This window comes from Lutra lutra, chromosome 6 (genome assembly GCF_902655055.1).
Source record: "Lutra lutra chromosome 6, mLutLut1.2, whole genome shotgun sequence".
In the NCBI taxonomy this organism is placed as follows: Eukaryota; Metazoa; Chordata; class Mammalia; order Carnivora; family Mustelidae; genus Lutra; species Lutra lutra.
The window spans coordinates 777406-791549 of NC_062283.1; the positions used below are offsets into that span (position 1 = coordinate 777406).

General features: G+C 39.5%; 2 protein-coding genes across 4 annotated transcripts in view; one reads left to right on the plus strand and one right to left on the minus strand.

The window, feature by feature from the left end:
* LOC125101887 (olfactory receptor 2W1) overlaps positions 1 to 14144 on the minus strand; it is a 311804-nt gene that overhangs the window by 253610 nt on the left and 44050 nt on the right. The window lies entirely within an intron of this gene.
* LOC125101891 (olfactory receptor 2W1-like) lies at positions 7203 to 8147 on the plus strand. Its single transcript, XM_047732459.1, has one exon. The coding sequence runs from the start codon at positions 7203 to 7205 to the stop codon at positions 8145 to 8147; it is 945 nt and encodes a 314-aa protein (XP_047588415.1).

Here is a 14144-nt window from a genome sequence, read left to right on the forward strand (position 1 = left end):
AACCTCTTTGACCTCAACCACAGGAACTTCTTCCTAGAAACATTGCCAAAGGCAAAGGAAGCAAGGGCAAAAATGAACTACTGGGACTTCATCAAGATCAAAAGCTTTTGCACAGCAAAGGAAACAGTCAACAAAACCAAAGACAACCAACAGAATGGGAGAAGATATTTGCAAATAACATATCAGATAAAAGGCTAGTATCCAAAATCTATAAAGAACTACCAAATTTAACACCCAAAGAAGAACAAATAATCCAATCAAGAAATAGGCAGAAGGCATGAACAGATATTTTGGTAAAGAAGACAATCAAATGGCCAAAAGACACATGAAAAAGTGCTCCACATCACTCAGCATCAGGGAAATACAAATCAAATCACAGCAAGATACCACCTCATACCAGTCAGAATGGCTAAAATTAACAAGTCAGGAAATCACAGACATTGGCAAGGATGCAGAGAAAGGGGAACCCCCCTACACTGTTGGTGGGAATGCAAGCTGGTGCAACCACTCTGGAAAACAGCATGGAGTTTCCTAAAAAAGTTGAAAATAGAGCTACCCTACGACCCAGCAATCTCACTACTGGATATTTACCCTAAAGATACAAATGTAATGATCCAAAGGGGTATGTGCACCTGAATGTTTATAGCAGCAATGTCCACAATAGCCAAACTATGGAAAGAACCTAGATCTCCATCAACAGATGAAAGGATAGGAAGATGTGGTATATATATACAATGGAATACTATGCAGTCATCAAAACAAATGAAATCTTGCCATTTGCAATGACGTGCATGGAACTAGAGGGTATTAGGCTAAGCAAAATAAGTCAATCAGAGAAAGACAATTATCATATGATCTCTCTGATATGAGGAATTTGAAATGTAGGTCAGAGGTGAGGGGGTAGGGATGGGAAAAAATGAAACAAGATGGTACCAGGGAGGGAAACAAACCTTAAGAGACTCTTAATCTCAGGAAACAAACTGAGGGTTGCTGGGGGGTAGGGGAGGAGGGATAGGGTGGCTGGGTTATGGACACTAGGGAGGGTATATGCTATGGTGAGTTTGGTGAATTGTGTAAGACTGATGATTTACAGACCTGTACCCCTGAAGAAAATAATACATTATATGTTAATTTAAATAATAATAATAATAAACAACTAATGATGTATTATATGGTAACTAACATAACACAATAAAAATGTAAAAAAAATTTTTAAATGACTCCTCAGGCAAAAAAAAAAATTTTTTTTAATTAGAAAAAAAGAGAAGCAATGCCAAAGAACAATTGTCAGAATGAACAAATGGGTTTTTCATAGACAATTATACAAAGCACTAAGTGTATGAAGATGTACTAAACCTTGTTAGTTATTAGGGAACTGACAGTTGAGGCCACAGCTAGATAACTTTTATGATCTCTCAGTTGGCATGATTCAAAAGACCAAAAGACTAGGCAATGGAGAAAATATAGATCAATGGAATAATTTATACAAAACTAGGGTAGGATAAACTGATAGAACCACTTTGGGAGATAATTCCTTGTAAAATTTGCTTATTCCATAACCAGCAATTCCTGTCCTAGGCATATACCCAAAAGACCTTCCTGTATGCACGCCTCAAGAGACATAAACAAAATTGTTCATCCTAATGCTAGGAGCCAAGAATATGAGCCAAGAATTATAATCAGCAAAAACAGCCATCAGGGAGTGAAGAGACAAAATGATCCTTTTTTTTCCGTGACTCTAAGATAGCCACACAATGGAATATTATACAGTAGTGTAACTAAATGAACCACAGTGGCACCAAAAATACTGGATAATCTCAGTGACAAAATGTTATCTGAAAAGGGAAAGTCCCCACAGTACATATAAGATAATGATACCTTTTGTATTTCATCAAAAATGGAACAATGATGATATGGCTCATGAACCACAGAATTATGATTATTCCATAATTTTTTTAAAAGCAAGTATTTTCTTTCCTGCAAACACACACCTAGTTAATATTCTCTTATAATATAATATTCTCCTATTCTGCCTATATTTCTCCAACGTGACTGATGTCTTACCCAAAGAAAAAGTTCAATTAAATGTGTTAATTTTTATAGATATGATTTACATATTTACAATCTTCAACAATAAATTTCACACCTAAATAAATTCATCTCTGGAATTAATTTTCATGGAGGGTAGCTAAAAAGAAAAAGAAAGATGAAATCAATGTCTTTTTTTTATTTATTGTGTTATGTTAGTCACCATACAGAAACCGACGTCTTAAGGGAATCTTTCCTGTAATACTTCTTTTTTTTTTTAAAGATTTTTTTATTTATTTGTCAGAGAGAGAGGGAGAGAGAGCAAGCACAGGCAGACAGAACGGCAGGCGGAGGCAGAGGGAGAAGCAGGCTCCCCGCCAAGCAAGGAGCCAGATGTGGGACTCGATCCCAGGACGCTGGAATCATGACCTGAGCCGAAGGCAGCTGCTTAACCAACTGAGCCACCCAGGCGTCCCTGTAATACATCTTTGGATAAGCCTCTGACCATAGTGAAGATCTGTTAATCACCTCTGTGGGGCACCAGTCCCCATGGTCTACATCACATTAACAGACTAGCCTTTAGTCCTACATAAACACTTCTTGCAGCGCGCACAGATCAGTAGAAGGCTCTCCTGGTTTAACTGGACAAAGAACCACCCACAAATTTGTGTCCGACAGGAGCGCACATGAAAAGACTACATATATCCCACCAAAAATACATTTAACAAACCAAATTCATCAACTTTTCCACCAGTCCCACAAATAGTTTTTCTCCTCCATTCACATTAAATAGAGACCTACTGAATCTTAGTTCAGCTACTGCATTTCAATGCAAATGTGATTGTCGTGCTGGTACAAGAAAGTGGGAGCTAATCAGTATTTCATGGACTCAGTAACTTGCCAAACAAGAATCCTTCTGATTACCCATGAAATGAAGGTCCATCATCATGGGAACACGGGTGTCAGTGGACTACGTGAGAAACCAACAGCTGTGAATTATTCCCTCCTGAAACGTAAATATGTTCTGGTTTTGTTTCTAGTTTTCTCTCCGCATCATTGTGTACATTGAAATTATGTTTAAATGTGTTTGCTTCATTTGTCTTACATTTCAATGAACAAAGTCAAATGTATAATCTGTGCTATGCTATTAGAAACTGAAGTCCATATAATGAAAAATGAAAACATTTTCAGTGAACATCACATGCCTCTTTTTTAACATTTCTTTGTTCTGCTTGTGCTCTCTTGTTTTTAATATCCCATTCACTTATAAATTTAAATTACAATAATAGTTAAAAATTGAGACCCAAGGCTTAAATCCATATGAAAAATGATTATAAGCATCAAAGTCCTATACTTGGATTCACAACATAAAATTACATAAAGTGTAATTTCAGGTTTGACACTTTCAATATGGATATGTGGGTTCTTATGCGACCCAAAGCTTAAACTGAACAGTAATATATTTCACCTGCTAACCCTAACATATATTTTAGAAACTGTAAATGCATTATGGATGCCACAGCCTTCTTCAGTGGCATACCACACCTGCAGTACATGGTCACTCTCAACTTACTAATCAAAGGCATTCAATATGCCATGGGGAGTCCAAGGATAGCAACCAGAAAAGCATGGTAGTTAAACTTCATACAGCGTTAGGAAGTGCTGATAACTGTATGCATGTAGTCTGGGAACAGAAACCTAAGACTGTATTTGATAATAGGTCCTAATATGAAAGGAAACTCAAAAGACATATAAGCAATTTTTAATGAGCTGAACTAAACAATATTGCCTAGAGAAGCATATTTGGGTAATCAAGCAATTAAAATACAAGGAAGTGATTACTATAAACATCAAGATAGTGGATACTTGGGTGACAGGGAAAGGTAATAATTGGTTGAGACATAAAGAGAAGCTCCTGGGGTGCTTGTCAAGGTTCTATTTCTTGACCTATTAGTTAAATAATATTCACCTGAACTCATTGAGCTTTTGCTTTTTTCTGTATCTCTGTTTTATTGTATAGTAAAACTGCTGGAGCCCTGTTGAACTGACATATTCTCTGTTATTTCCAGAATACAGAAAAAGCATCAGTGCTTGGATGTTAAGGAGGCATCTCTGAGCTCAACACACAGAGTAGGGATGAGACACAAGTTAATGGCGCAGAGCTATAAAGCTCTGAAAACAGGAGTTGTGTGAACGTCCTGTGGAAGACCTCCTTCGGAGGCAGAAGGCTGGATCTTGGTTTTTGAGTCTATCTCAACTCTAAAATTCTATGGCCTTTTAATTCTCGATGCTATCCCGATGTTATGTGGTCAAAGAATACTGAGTGCATTTTGTAATCAAGGCATGTTGGGAGTGAAGTCCTCTGTCCTCTCCTCCTCTGGGTTTATCAGTTCAGTATATACGTCATGCTGTGGGCACTTTTGTGTAATCAAGTGTGTGTGCATTTAAAAAGTTAGGCAAACATGAAGTTTCAAGCATTCCAGTTTAGTTCTAGACCACCAATGTGAAAAATTAAGACAGAAAGGAATGAATAGAGTAATAGTTTGTGGGCAGATGAATACAATTTTAATTTTGAGAATTAAATGTGATGAATAAAAGCACAGTTCCTAGTATTTTCACAAACACTAACACCCACCACCTATTTTTCATGAAATTAGTATCATCACTGAACATACAGAGAACCTGGTGTACAAATAGTTTACGTTAACTACTCAAGGACACACTACCTCCAAGCAGTGAAGCTGGGATTTGATAACAAGCTCGGAGAAATCTGTGTGCTTAGGCACTATGTTCAACTTCGCTGATATCCAACCACATAAAAATGTCATACTCAGGGGACGCCTGAGTGGCTCAGTTGGTTAAGCGGCTGCCTTCGGCTCAGGTCATGATTCCAGCGTCCTGGAATCGAGTCCCACCTCGGGCTCCTTGCTCAGCAGGAAGCCTGCTTCTCCCTCTGCCTCTGCCTGCCACTCTGTCTGCCTGTGCTCACTCTCTCTGACCAAAAAAAAAAAAAAAAAAAAAAAAAGTCATACTCATTACTAAATTAAATTTCCATGTTGTAATGAGGAAAAACTATATCCCAATCTCATACAACTTGATAATAACAGTTTCTTTTTCATGACTGTAAGATTTTCGCGCTCTAACTAAACTGCTTATAGCAATGATATACTACAAGTAACTTAATCATATTTTATTGCAACTGTAACAAACTTTTTATTCCTTGGCCCCAGACAAACTGTGAATATAAAACACCCTAGGTCTGAATTTCATGGCCAGATTATAGGCATAAAACATTTAAACTAAAAAAATTTAAAACTAAAAAATACTGTAAGTTAATTCAGCCATTAAACATTCCATCTACTTTAATGATATAAGTAATCAGAAATAAGTCAAGCAGAAAGAGTCAATTATCATATGGTTTCACTTACTTGTGGAGCATAAGAAATAACACGGAGGACATGGGGAGATGGAGAGGAGAAGGGAGTTGGGGGAAATCGGAGGGGGAGATGAACCATGAGAGTGGACTCTGAGAAACAAACTGAGGTTTTTGAGGGGTTCAGTGAGCCTGGTGGTGGGTTTTAAGGAGGGCTCGGATTGCATGGAGCACTGGGTGTGATGCATAAACAATGAATCCTGGAACACTGAAAAAATAAAATTAAAAAAAAAGAAATAGTGAAATTTATGTGTTCTTAATCTTTTCTGTAATCTTTCAGAATTGAAATGAGCCTTGCATACAGAGTTCTGAAGCAAACAGAGGATTGGCTCATATAACTGGCAAATTCATGGGGAGAAACATCTCATTGACACTTTACTGAGCTGCTTCTTGTTCGTTACCTACCTTGCTACTTTTGCTGAATGGCCAGGTGAGTAGGAACTAAGAGAGGTGTTTGCTATATGTACGTTTATGTAAATGTATCTGGTAACCACATGTTTCTGGAATTAGTTCAGTTTTTAACTCAGCAACAAGTCAGTAGTCTATTTAAATGGTGTAATTTCGGGGCGCCTGGGTGGCTCAGTGGGTTAAGCCTCTGCCTTCGGCTCAGGTCATGATCCCAGGGTCCTGGGATCGAGCCCCGCATCGGGCTCTCTGCTCAGCATGAAGCCTGCTTACTCCTCTCTCTCTCTCTCTCTGCCTGCCTCTCTGCCTACTTGTGATCTCTCTCTCTCTGTCAAGATAATAAATAAAAAATAAAATCTTTAAAAAAAATAAAAAATAAATGGTGTAATTTCAGGGGCACCTGGGTGGCTCAGTGGGTTAAAGCCTCTGCCTTTGGCTCAGGTCATGATCCCAGGGTCCTGGGATCCAGCCCTACATTGGGCTCTCTGCTCAGCAGGGAGTCTGCTTCCCCCCCCCCTCTCTCGGCCTACCTCTCTGCCTACTTATAATCTCTGTTTGTCAAATAAAATAAATAAAATCTTTTAAAAAAAAATTAAATGGTGTAATTCCAGTCATGAAAGGTATTCCAGGAAACTCATGACATTCATACATGGAAATGAAAGTTAATAAGAAAGATAATTTTTTCTGGCACCAAAAACACGTGCACAAAAAAAGGTCAGTAGAGTGGGGAGCACCAGAGTTGATACAGGAACAGAGGTGTCTGCAATGTTGAATAGGAGGGGAAATGAGGAGGACATAGGTGATGATGGAAATTACAATGGCTGGAATGCACACACTTTGAAATAAATAGGGCAAGTGATCCTGCTACCAAATGAGGGAACTTATCCCATTTAAATGGGTCATTTAACGTTTTATCTCAAACTCCACTGCTTTGATAAGGGAAAATCTGTCATGATCAAGTATGCTTACATTATAATTTCAACAAGGAAAAAATCAAAATATCCCACTCTTCAATTACATCAACTTAATGGATTTATTATTTAATCAAAATAACACAGAACCACAGGGGTCATAGCAAGTTAAGCTCTTTCAATACAATTCAGTGTGATTGGATTTGCCATATTATTTTTGGAACCACTCTGGTTATGAGTAAACACAGAGAGGCTTTGGGCAAGGAACACAAGGAGAGTGTTAACAGAGGTGGTCCAAATGGGAGAGAGCACACAAACAACTGAATGGGGATACTCATGGCAAACTACATGGCAAGCTATTTCTGCCTAGGGCTGATGCTATTTTGATTACCACGATCTTGTCTCCTAGACTTTCCTACAGAGCCATGGACACAAGCAATGGAAGTTCCACAACAGATTTCATCCTGCTGGGCTTTTCTGGTCAGCCCCAATTAGAACCCATCATCTCTGGGGTGGTCTTCATCTTCTACATTGTGACTCTGGTAGGAAACACCACCATCATTCTAGTATCTTACCTAGACACCCAGCTCCATACGCCCATGTATTTCTTCTTAACCAATTTGTCTTTTTTGGATCTCTGTTATACATCTAGCATTATCCCCCAAATGCTGGTAAATCTATGGGGTCCTACAAAGTCTATTACGTATGGAGGGTGTGTGCTCCAGTTCTTCTTTGCCCTTGACCTGGGATCCACTGAATGTCTTCTCTTGGCTGTGATGGCCTATGACCGCTATGCTGCTGTCTGTCAACCTCTTCACTACACAGTCATAATGCACCCTCAGCTTTGCCAGAAGATGGTACTCACCGCCTGGTTAGGCGGTTTTGGCAGTGCCTTAATTCTTTGCTCCTTGACTTTGAATTTGCCAAGATGTGGGCACCGGAAGATAGACAATTTTTTCTGTGAGATGCCAGCATTGCTCAAGATGGTTTGTGTCTATTCAAAAATAATGGAGATCACTGTCTTTGCTCTTGGAGTAATATTACTTCTAGTACCTCTATCACTAATTCTCATCTCATATGGAGTTATCACTCAAGCTGTCTTGAGGGTCAAGTCAGAGGCAAGATGGCATAAGGTCCTTAATACATGTGGTTCCCACCTCACAGTAGTAACTCTGTTTTACGGAACAATCATTTACATGTATATGAAGCCACAGAATAGCACATTACAAGATGAGGGGAAGTTCTTTACTTTCTTTTACACAATCATCACACCCACTCTTAACCCTCTGATCTACACTTTAAGAAACAAAGATGTAAAGAACGCAGTAAAGAGAATACTACATGTAGAAAAATGGTCAGCCAAGTCGTGAGTTAGATGGAAGAGAGCTAGGAAATAATATTGACCTTTACCAACAGAAGATGAACTGATTCATTTATGCAAAGAGTATTTAATTGGTGTTTACCATGTACCAAAAATTGTACTTGGCACTGACTTTGTAAATAAGTAGGAAATAGACAGAAATTACAAGGAGGGCACATATTGCATGGAGCACTGGGGGTTATATGCAAAGAATGAATCATGGAACACTACATCAAAAACTAATGATGTACTGTATGGTGACTAACATAAATTTTTAAAAATTATAAGGAGAAAGAGATACAGACACATAAAAAACTTCAATTCACACCCTTAAAAAGCTTTAAGAGTGGACTCTTAGAAACAAACTGAAGGGGGTGTCTGGGTGGCTCAGCCGTTAACTGTCTGCCTTTGGCTCAGGTCATCCTGGGATCAAGCCCTGCATCAGGCTCCCTGCTCAGCGGGAAGTCTGCTTCTCCCTCCCCTACTCTCCCTGCTTGTGTTCCCTCTCTTGCTTTGTCTCTCTCTGTCAAATAAATAAATAAAATCTTAAAAAAAAAAAGAAACAAACAAACAAACTGAGGGTTTTGGAGGGGAGAGGGTGGAGAGTTGGGTGAGCCTGGTGGTGGGTATTAAGGAGGGCATGTATTGCATGGAGCACTGGGTGTGGTGCATAAACAATGAATCTTGGAACACTGAAAATACAAAATAAAAAATAAATAAAAAGCTTCAAGACCAATCAGGGGCTATACTCAAGTAAACATATAATTATGAAATATGGTTAAGTACAGTAATGGAGATATGTACAAAGCATTAAGATATTTCATAGGGAATGGGGTGCCTGGGTGGCTCAGTGGGTTAGGCCTCTGCCTTCAGCTCAGGTCATGATCTCAGGGTCCTGGGATGGAGCCCCACATCGGGCTCCTGCTCACTGGGGAGCCTGTGTCCTCCTCTCTCTCTGCCTCTCTGCCTGCCTCTCTGCCTACTTGTGATCTCTGTCAAATAAATTAATAAAATCTTTTTTTTTAAAAAAAGGTATTTCACAGGGAAATTTAGTTTATGTAGGATTACACTAGACTCTGATTTCTTTCTTCCCAGATTACCATTCAGGCCAATGATACTTGCGAGCAGAGCCTTTGTGGGGGAAAACAACTGCCCACTGATATCAGTTCCACATTCTACCTCAAGTTTTAACTGGGCACCAGGCCACCATGCTGCATATCATAATGCTGGACCTGGCCTCCCACCAACACACTGCCAGGGAAGCAATGTGTGCAACTCCTGAGTTATCTTCTCAAATATGAAGACTTTGCTCTCACCCTTCACCCTCCCCTTCCTCTTGGCTAGAATGTGAATATGGAGAGTACCTAGATTCGCAAAAAAAAAAAAAAACCTAAGTGGGAACGGAACACTAAGACGGGAACAGATCCACCCCTGCAACAGAGTAACACCTCCACACTATTACAGGAGAAAAAGTTTCTACATCATTTAAAATTAAACCACTCTATTTAGGGGTCTCTCCGTTAGAGTAGCTTCACTTTTACCCTCCATGGCCTGATAAGGAGTTTGGGCTTTTTTGCTGAAGGTAGTGTGGTCCTTCAACAAGCAGCAACAGCATCGCCTGGCCCCTTATCAGAAATGGACACCGTTGGGCCCATCTCAGACCTACTGAGCCAACCATCTGAGCATGAACCTAGCAACTGACGTTTTTTAACAAATACTACAGGTGATAGGACAACAGTCTGAGAACCACTGTTAAAGAGAATAGGGAGATTTTAAGTCTCCAAACAGAAGAATAACATGGTTTTAGGAATCTTAGTTAATTTCCTTTCTATACACCTGTGAAAGGAGGTGGGTAACAGTTTCTCAAGTCTCTTAAATAAGAGAAATGAAGGAAATGAAGAGCTTTGCCTAAAAGAATTCAATATAAAATAGGTTATTTGTTATTTAATACTATCTTTTGGCTGCTGAGTTTTTAATTCTTTAAATTCAATTTAGTGAATCTTGGAACACTGAAAAAATGAAATTAAATTAAATTATTAATTTTGAGTTAATATATTAACTCAATTGAATTAAATAAATTCAATTGAGTTAATATATACGTATGATTAGCTTCAGAGGTAGAATTCAGTGATTCAACAGTTGCATTTAACACCCAGGGCTCATTACATCAAGTGCCCTCCTCTTAGTTCTTCAGTTTTTTGTTTTTTTTTTTTTTTAAAGATTTTATTTATTTATTTGACAGAGAGAAATCACAAGTAAGCATAGAGGCAGGCAGAGAGAGAGGAGGAAGCAGGCTCCCTGCTGAGCAGAAAGCCCTATGTGGGGCTCGAACCCAGGACCTGGGATCATGACCTGAGCCGAAGGCAGCGGCTTAACCCACTGAGCCACCCAGGCACCCCAGTTCTTCAGTTTTATAATGTTCATTCTCTTATGAATTATGGTGGTAGTAATGGTAATATCTGAAAGGGGCTTGATGCTCTTATTTGACAAAACAAAAATCTGGCAATCCTGTGTGTGTGCCCCCCAAATTTTTTTTCTGTTTTACTGGTAAATACATTCCAACTCTGAAAATCTCTTTGCTGGAGAAAAAACTACTCCCTTTTTCTATAAGATGACCGTTTCAAAATGGCTATCAGACACATGAAAAATGTTCATCACTAGTCATCAGGAAGATGCAAATCAAAACCACACTGAGATACCACCTTACACCAGTTAGAATGACCAAAATGAACAAGACAGGAAACACCGTGTGTTGGAGAGGATGTGGAGAAAGGGGAACCCTCTTACACTGTTGGTAGGGATGCAAGCTGGTGCAGCCACTTTGAAGAACAGTGTGGAGATTCCTCAAGAAATTAAAAATAGAGCTTCCCTATGACCCTGCAATTGCACTACTGGGTATTTACCCCAAAGATACAGATGTAGTAAAAAGAAGGGCCATCTGTACCCCAATGTTTATAGCAGCAATGGCCACGGTTGCCAAACTGTGGAAAGAACCAAGATGCCCTTCAACAGACGAATGGATAAGGAAGATGTGGTCCAAATACACTATGGAGTATGATGCCTCCATCAGAAAGGATGAATACCCAACTTTTGTAGCAACATGGACGGGACTGGAAGAGATTATGCTGAGTGAAATAAGTCAAGCAGAGAGAGTCAAGTATCATATGGTTTCACTTATGTGTGGAGCATAACAAATAGCATGGAGGACAAGGGGAGTTAGAGAGGAGAAGGGAGTTGAGGGAAATTGGAAGGGGAGGTGAACCATAAGAGACTATGGACTCTGAAAAACAACCTGAGGGTTTTCGAGGGCAGGGCGGTGGGAGGTTGGGTGAGCCTGGTGGTGGGTATTATGGAGGGCACGTATTACATGGAGCACTGGGTGTGGTGCATAAATAATGAATTCTAGTACACTGAAAAGTAATTAAAAAAATTAAAAATTTAATTTAAAAAAAAAGATGACCATTTCAGAGACTGGGATCCCTCTCTGCATGTGAGAGTCCTCACATCGAAGGCGCCCCTGCTCTGTGATCTCAAGTCCCAGCAAGCCACCAACCACCTGGAGTATTTGGGTGGGGTTCTGGGGATGTCAGGGTTAATGGTCTTTTTTCTCCCATCCTCAGACCCTGTGGCTCCTGGCATTCCACAGAGAAAACACTATACCTTTATTTTTATTCCTTTCTTCAGGTAACTTTAACATTCCAGGTGTGTAGGCCTTGGGAATAATAAGGAACCAGAGAGGGTGATGATGATATCCAAAGACAGGTAGCCCTAGAGACAATATAAACTTTATGTGTTATAAGGACTTTGGGAGGAGAAGATACAGAATGATGAAAAGTGTGACCCCTGGAAATGAGTATCTACTGTTCTTTGTGAGAAAAGCTCTCCTCCAGTCTTGAAAAACTAGTGATTTATTACCTACAAAGTTTTACTTGACTCCTAAACTCAGTTGATACCTTACTCATGAGAGAGGTAAGATCATCAATATATCCTTTTTATTCCTTCCAAATATCATCAATATGTCCTTTTAATTCCTTCCAAAACCTGTCCCTGTCACTATTTTGGCATTATTTCACTTTATATATTTGTTTGTATGTATGTTTGAGGAAAGGTATTGGGGAGCTTTTCAACATAGAAACTCTTACTCATGTGTGATTTTGCTGTGTCTATACTAACTTCTGACATGAATTAGATATTCAGTAAATATCTGGAGAATGATTAAGTGAATGGACAGTTTAATAAAAACATATGAAAATGTTCTTATTTTACAGAATATGACAAATGTTCATTGACAATAAATACAGGAACAATGTATTCAGGCTTTTAAAATTTAGGACATTTGCAACACCAGACACCTAGGAGAAGGGAAAGATAATACAGGTTTTCTTTCACCTGCATAATGGTATAGAATCTTTTTTTTTCCATTTACTTTTTTTTTAAGATTTTATTTATTTATTTGACAGACAGAGATCACAAGTAGGCAGAGATGCAGGCAGAGAGAGAGAGGAGGAAGCAGGCTCCCTGCTGAGCAGAGAGCCCGATGTGGGGCTCAATCCCAGGACTCTGGGATCATGACCTGAGCCGAAGGCAGAGGCTTTAACCCACTGAGCCACCCAGGCACCCCCCATTTACTTTTTTTAATTTTATTTTTCCAGTGTTCCAAGATTCATTGTTTATGCACCACACCCAGTGCCCCATGCAATACGTGCCCCCCTTAATACCCACCACCAGGCTCACCCAACCCCTCATCCCCCTCCCCTCCAAAACCCTCAATTTGTTTCTCAGAGTCCACAGTCTCTCATGGTTCTTCTCCCCCTCCAATTTCTCCCAATTCACTTTTCCTTTCCTTCTCCTAATGTCCTCTGTGTTATTCCCTATGCTCCACAAGTAAGTGAAACCATATGATATTTGACTCTCTCTGCTTGATTTATTTCACTCAGCATAATCTCCTCCAGTCCCGTCCGTGTTGATAAAAAAGTTGTGTATTCATCCTTTCTGAGACTCTTTTTTAAGTGTGTATTTAGACATGACAAAAACAGGAGGAATAAAAGAAAAAGTTTCTCATTATCTCATAACCTAGAAATAATGACTGCTAACATTTTAGCTGATTTCCTTTTAAATTATTCCTTTCCATATTAAATTTTGAGTCACACTGAATAAGCTGATTTATTTCTCCCATTCATATCAGTTGTATCACTCCCAAGGGAGAAAAACTTGGCCCCTAAAGGAGTGGAAAAAGTCTCAGCTAGTACAATGATTGGTGGCCCTCCAAAGACCACTACACGTGAATAGAGACACCATATAACTGCAAAGTGAAAATGTCACTGGGAGGAAGATACTGACAGTGACAGCAAGACTACAAAACCAATGTCTCAGTTTTAGAGCACATACTTGTCCCTGTCTGCAAAGATGACTGAGCTCTCCCCTGAGCCAAGCCAATTCACAAGGAAACATACCCAGGCTCTAGCACCTGAGGAAAGCATGAATGGTGTTCTAGGTTGGTGACTGATAGCTTGGGCCCAAGGATGGCCTCAGTTAATCAGGTTCAAATGCTGGAGATTGCCTGGAATACCATTAAAAAGTTTGGTGACACAATGTACTCTCAAGAATTTGGAGAAGATGGGGTGCCTGGGTGGCTCAGTGGGTTAAAGCCTTTGTCTTCGGCTCAGGTCATGATCCCAGAGTCCTGGGATCGAGCCCCACATCGAGCCCCACATCAGGCTCTCTGCTCAGCAGGGAGCCTGTTTCCTCCTCTCTCTCTGCCTGCTTCTCTGTGATCTCTGCCTGTCAAATAAATAAATAAAATCTTTAAAAAAAAAAAAAAGAATTTGGAGAAGAAGATATTTCACTCTTTCCTGGTTGTATTAGTTTTCTGCTGCTACATAAACATTTTTTAAAGAAACAAACAGGACTGCTAGAAATGACAAACATAGATTGAAAATCCCTTATCCAGAATTCTGTATCTGAAAGTGTTAATAACTCTGCTGGCAGCAAAGTGTCCTAAATGGAT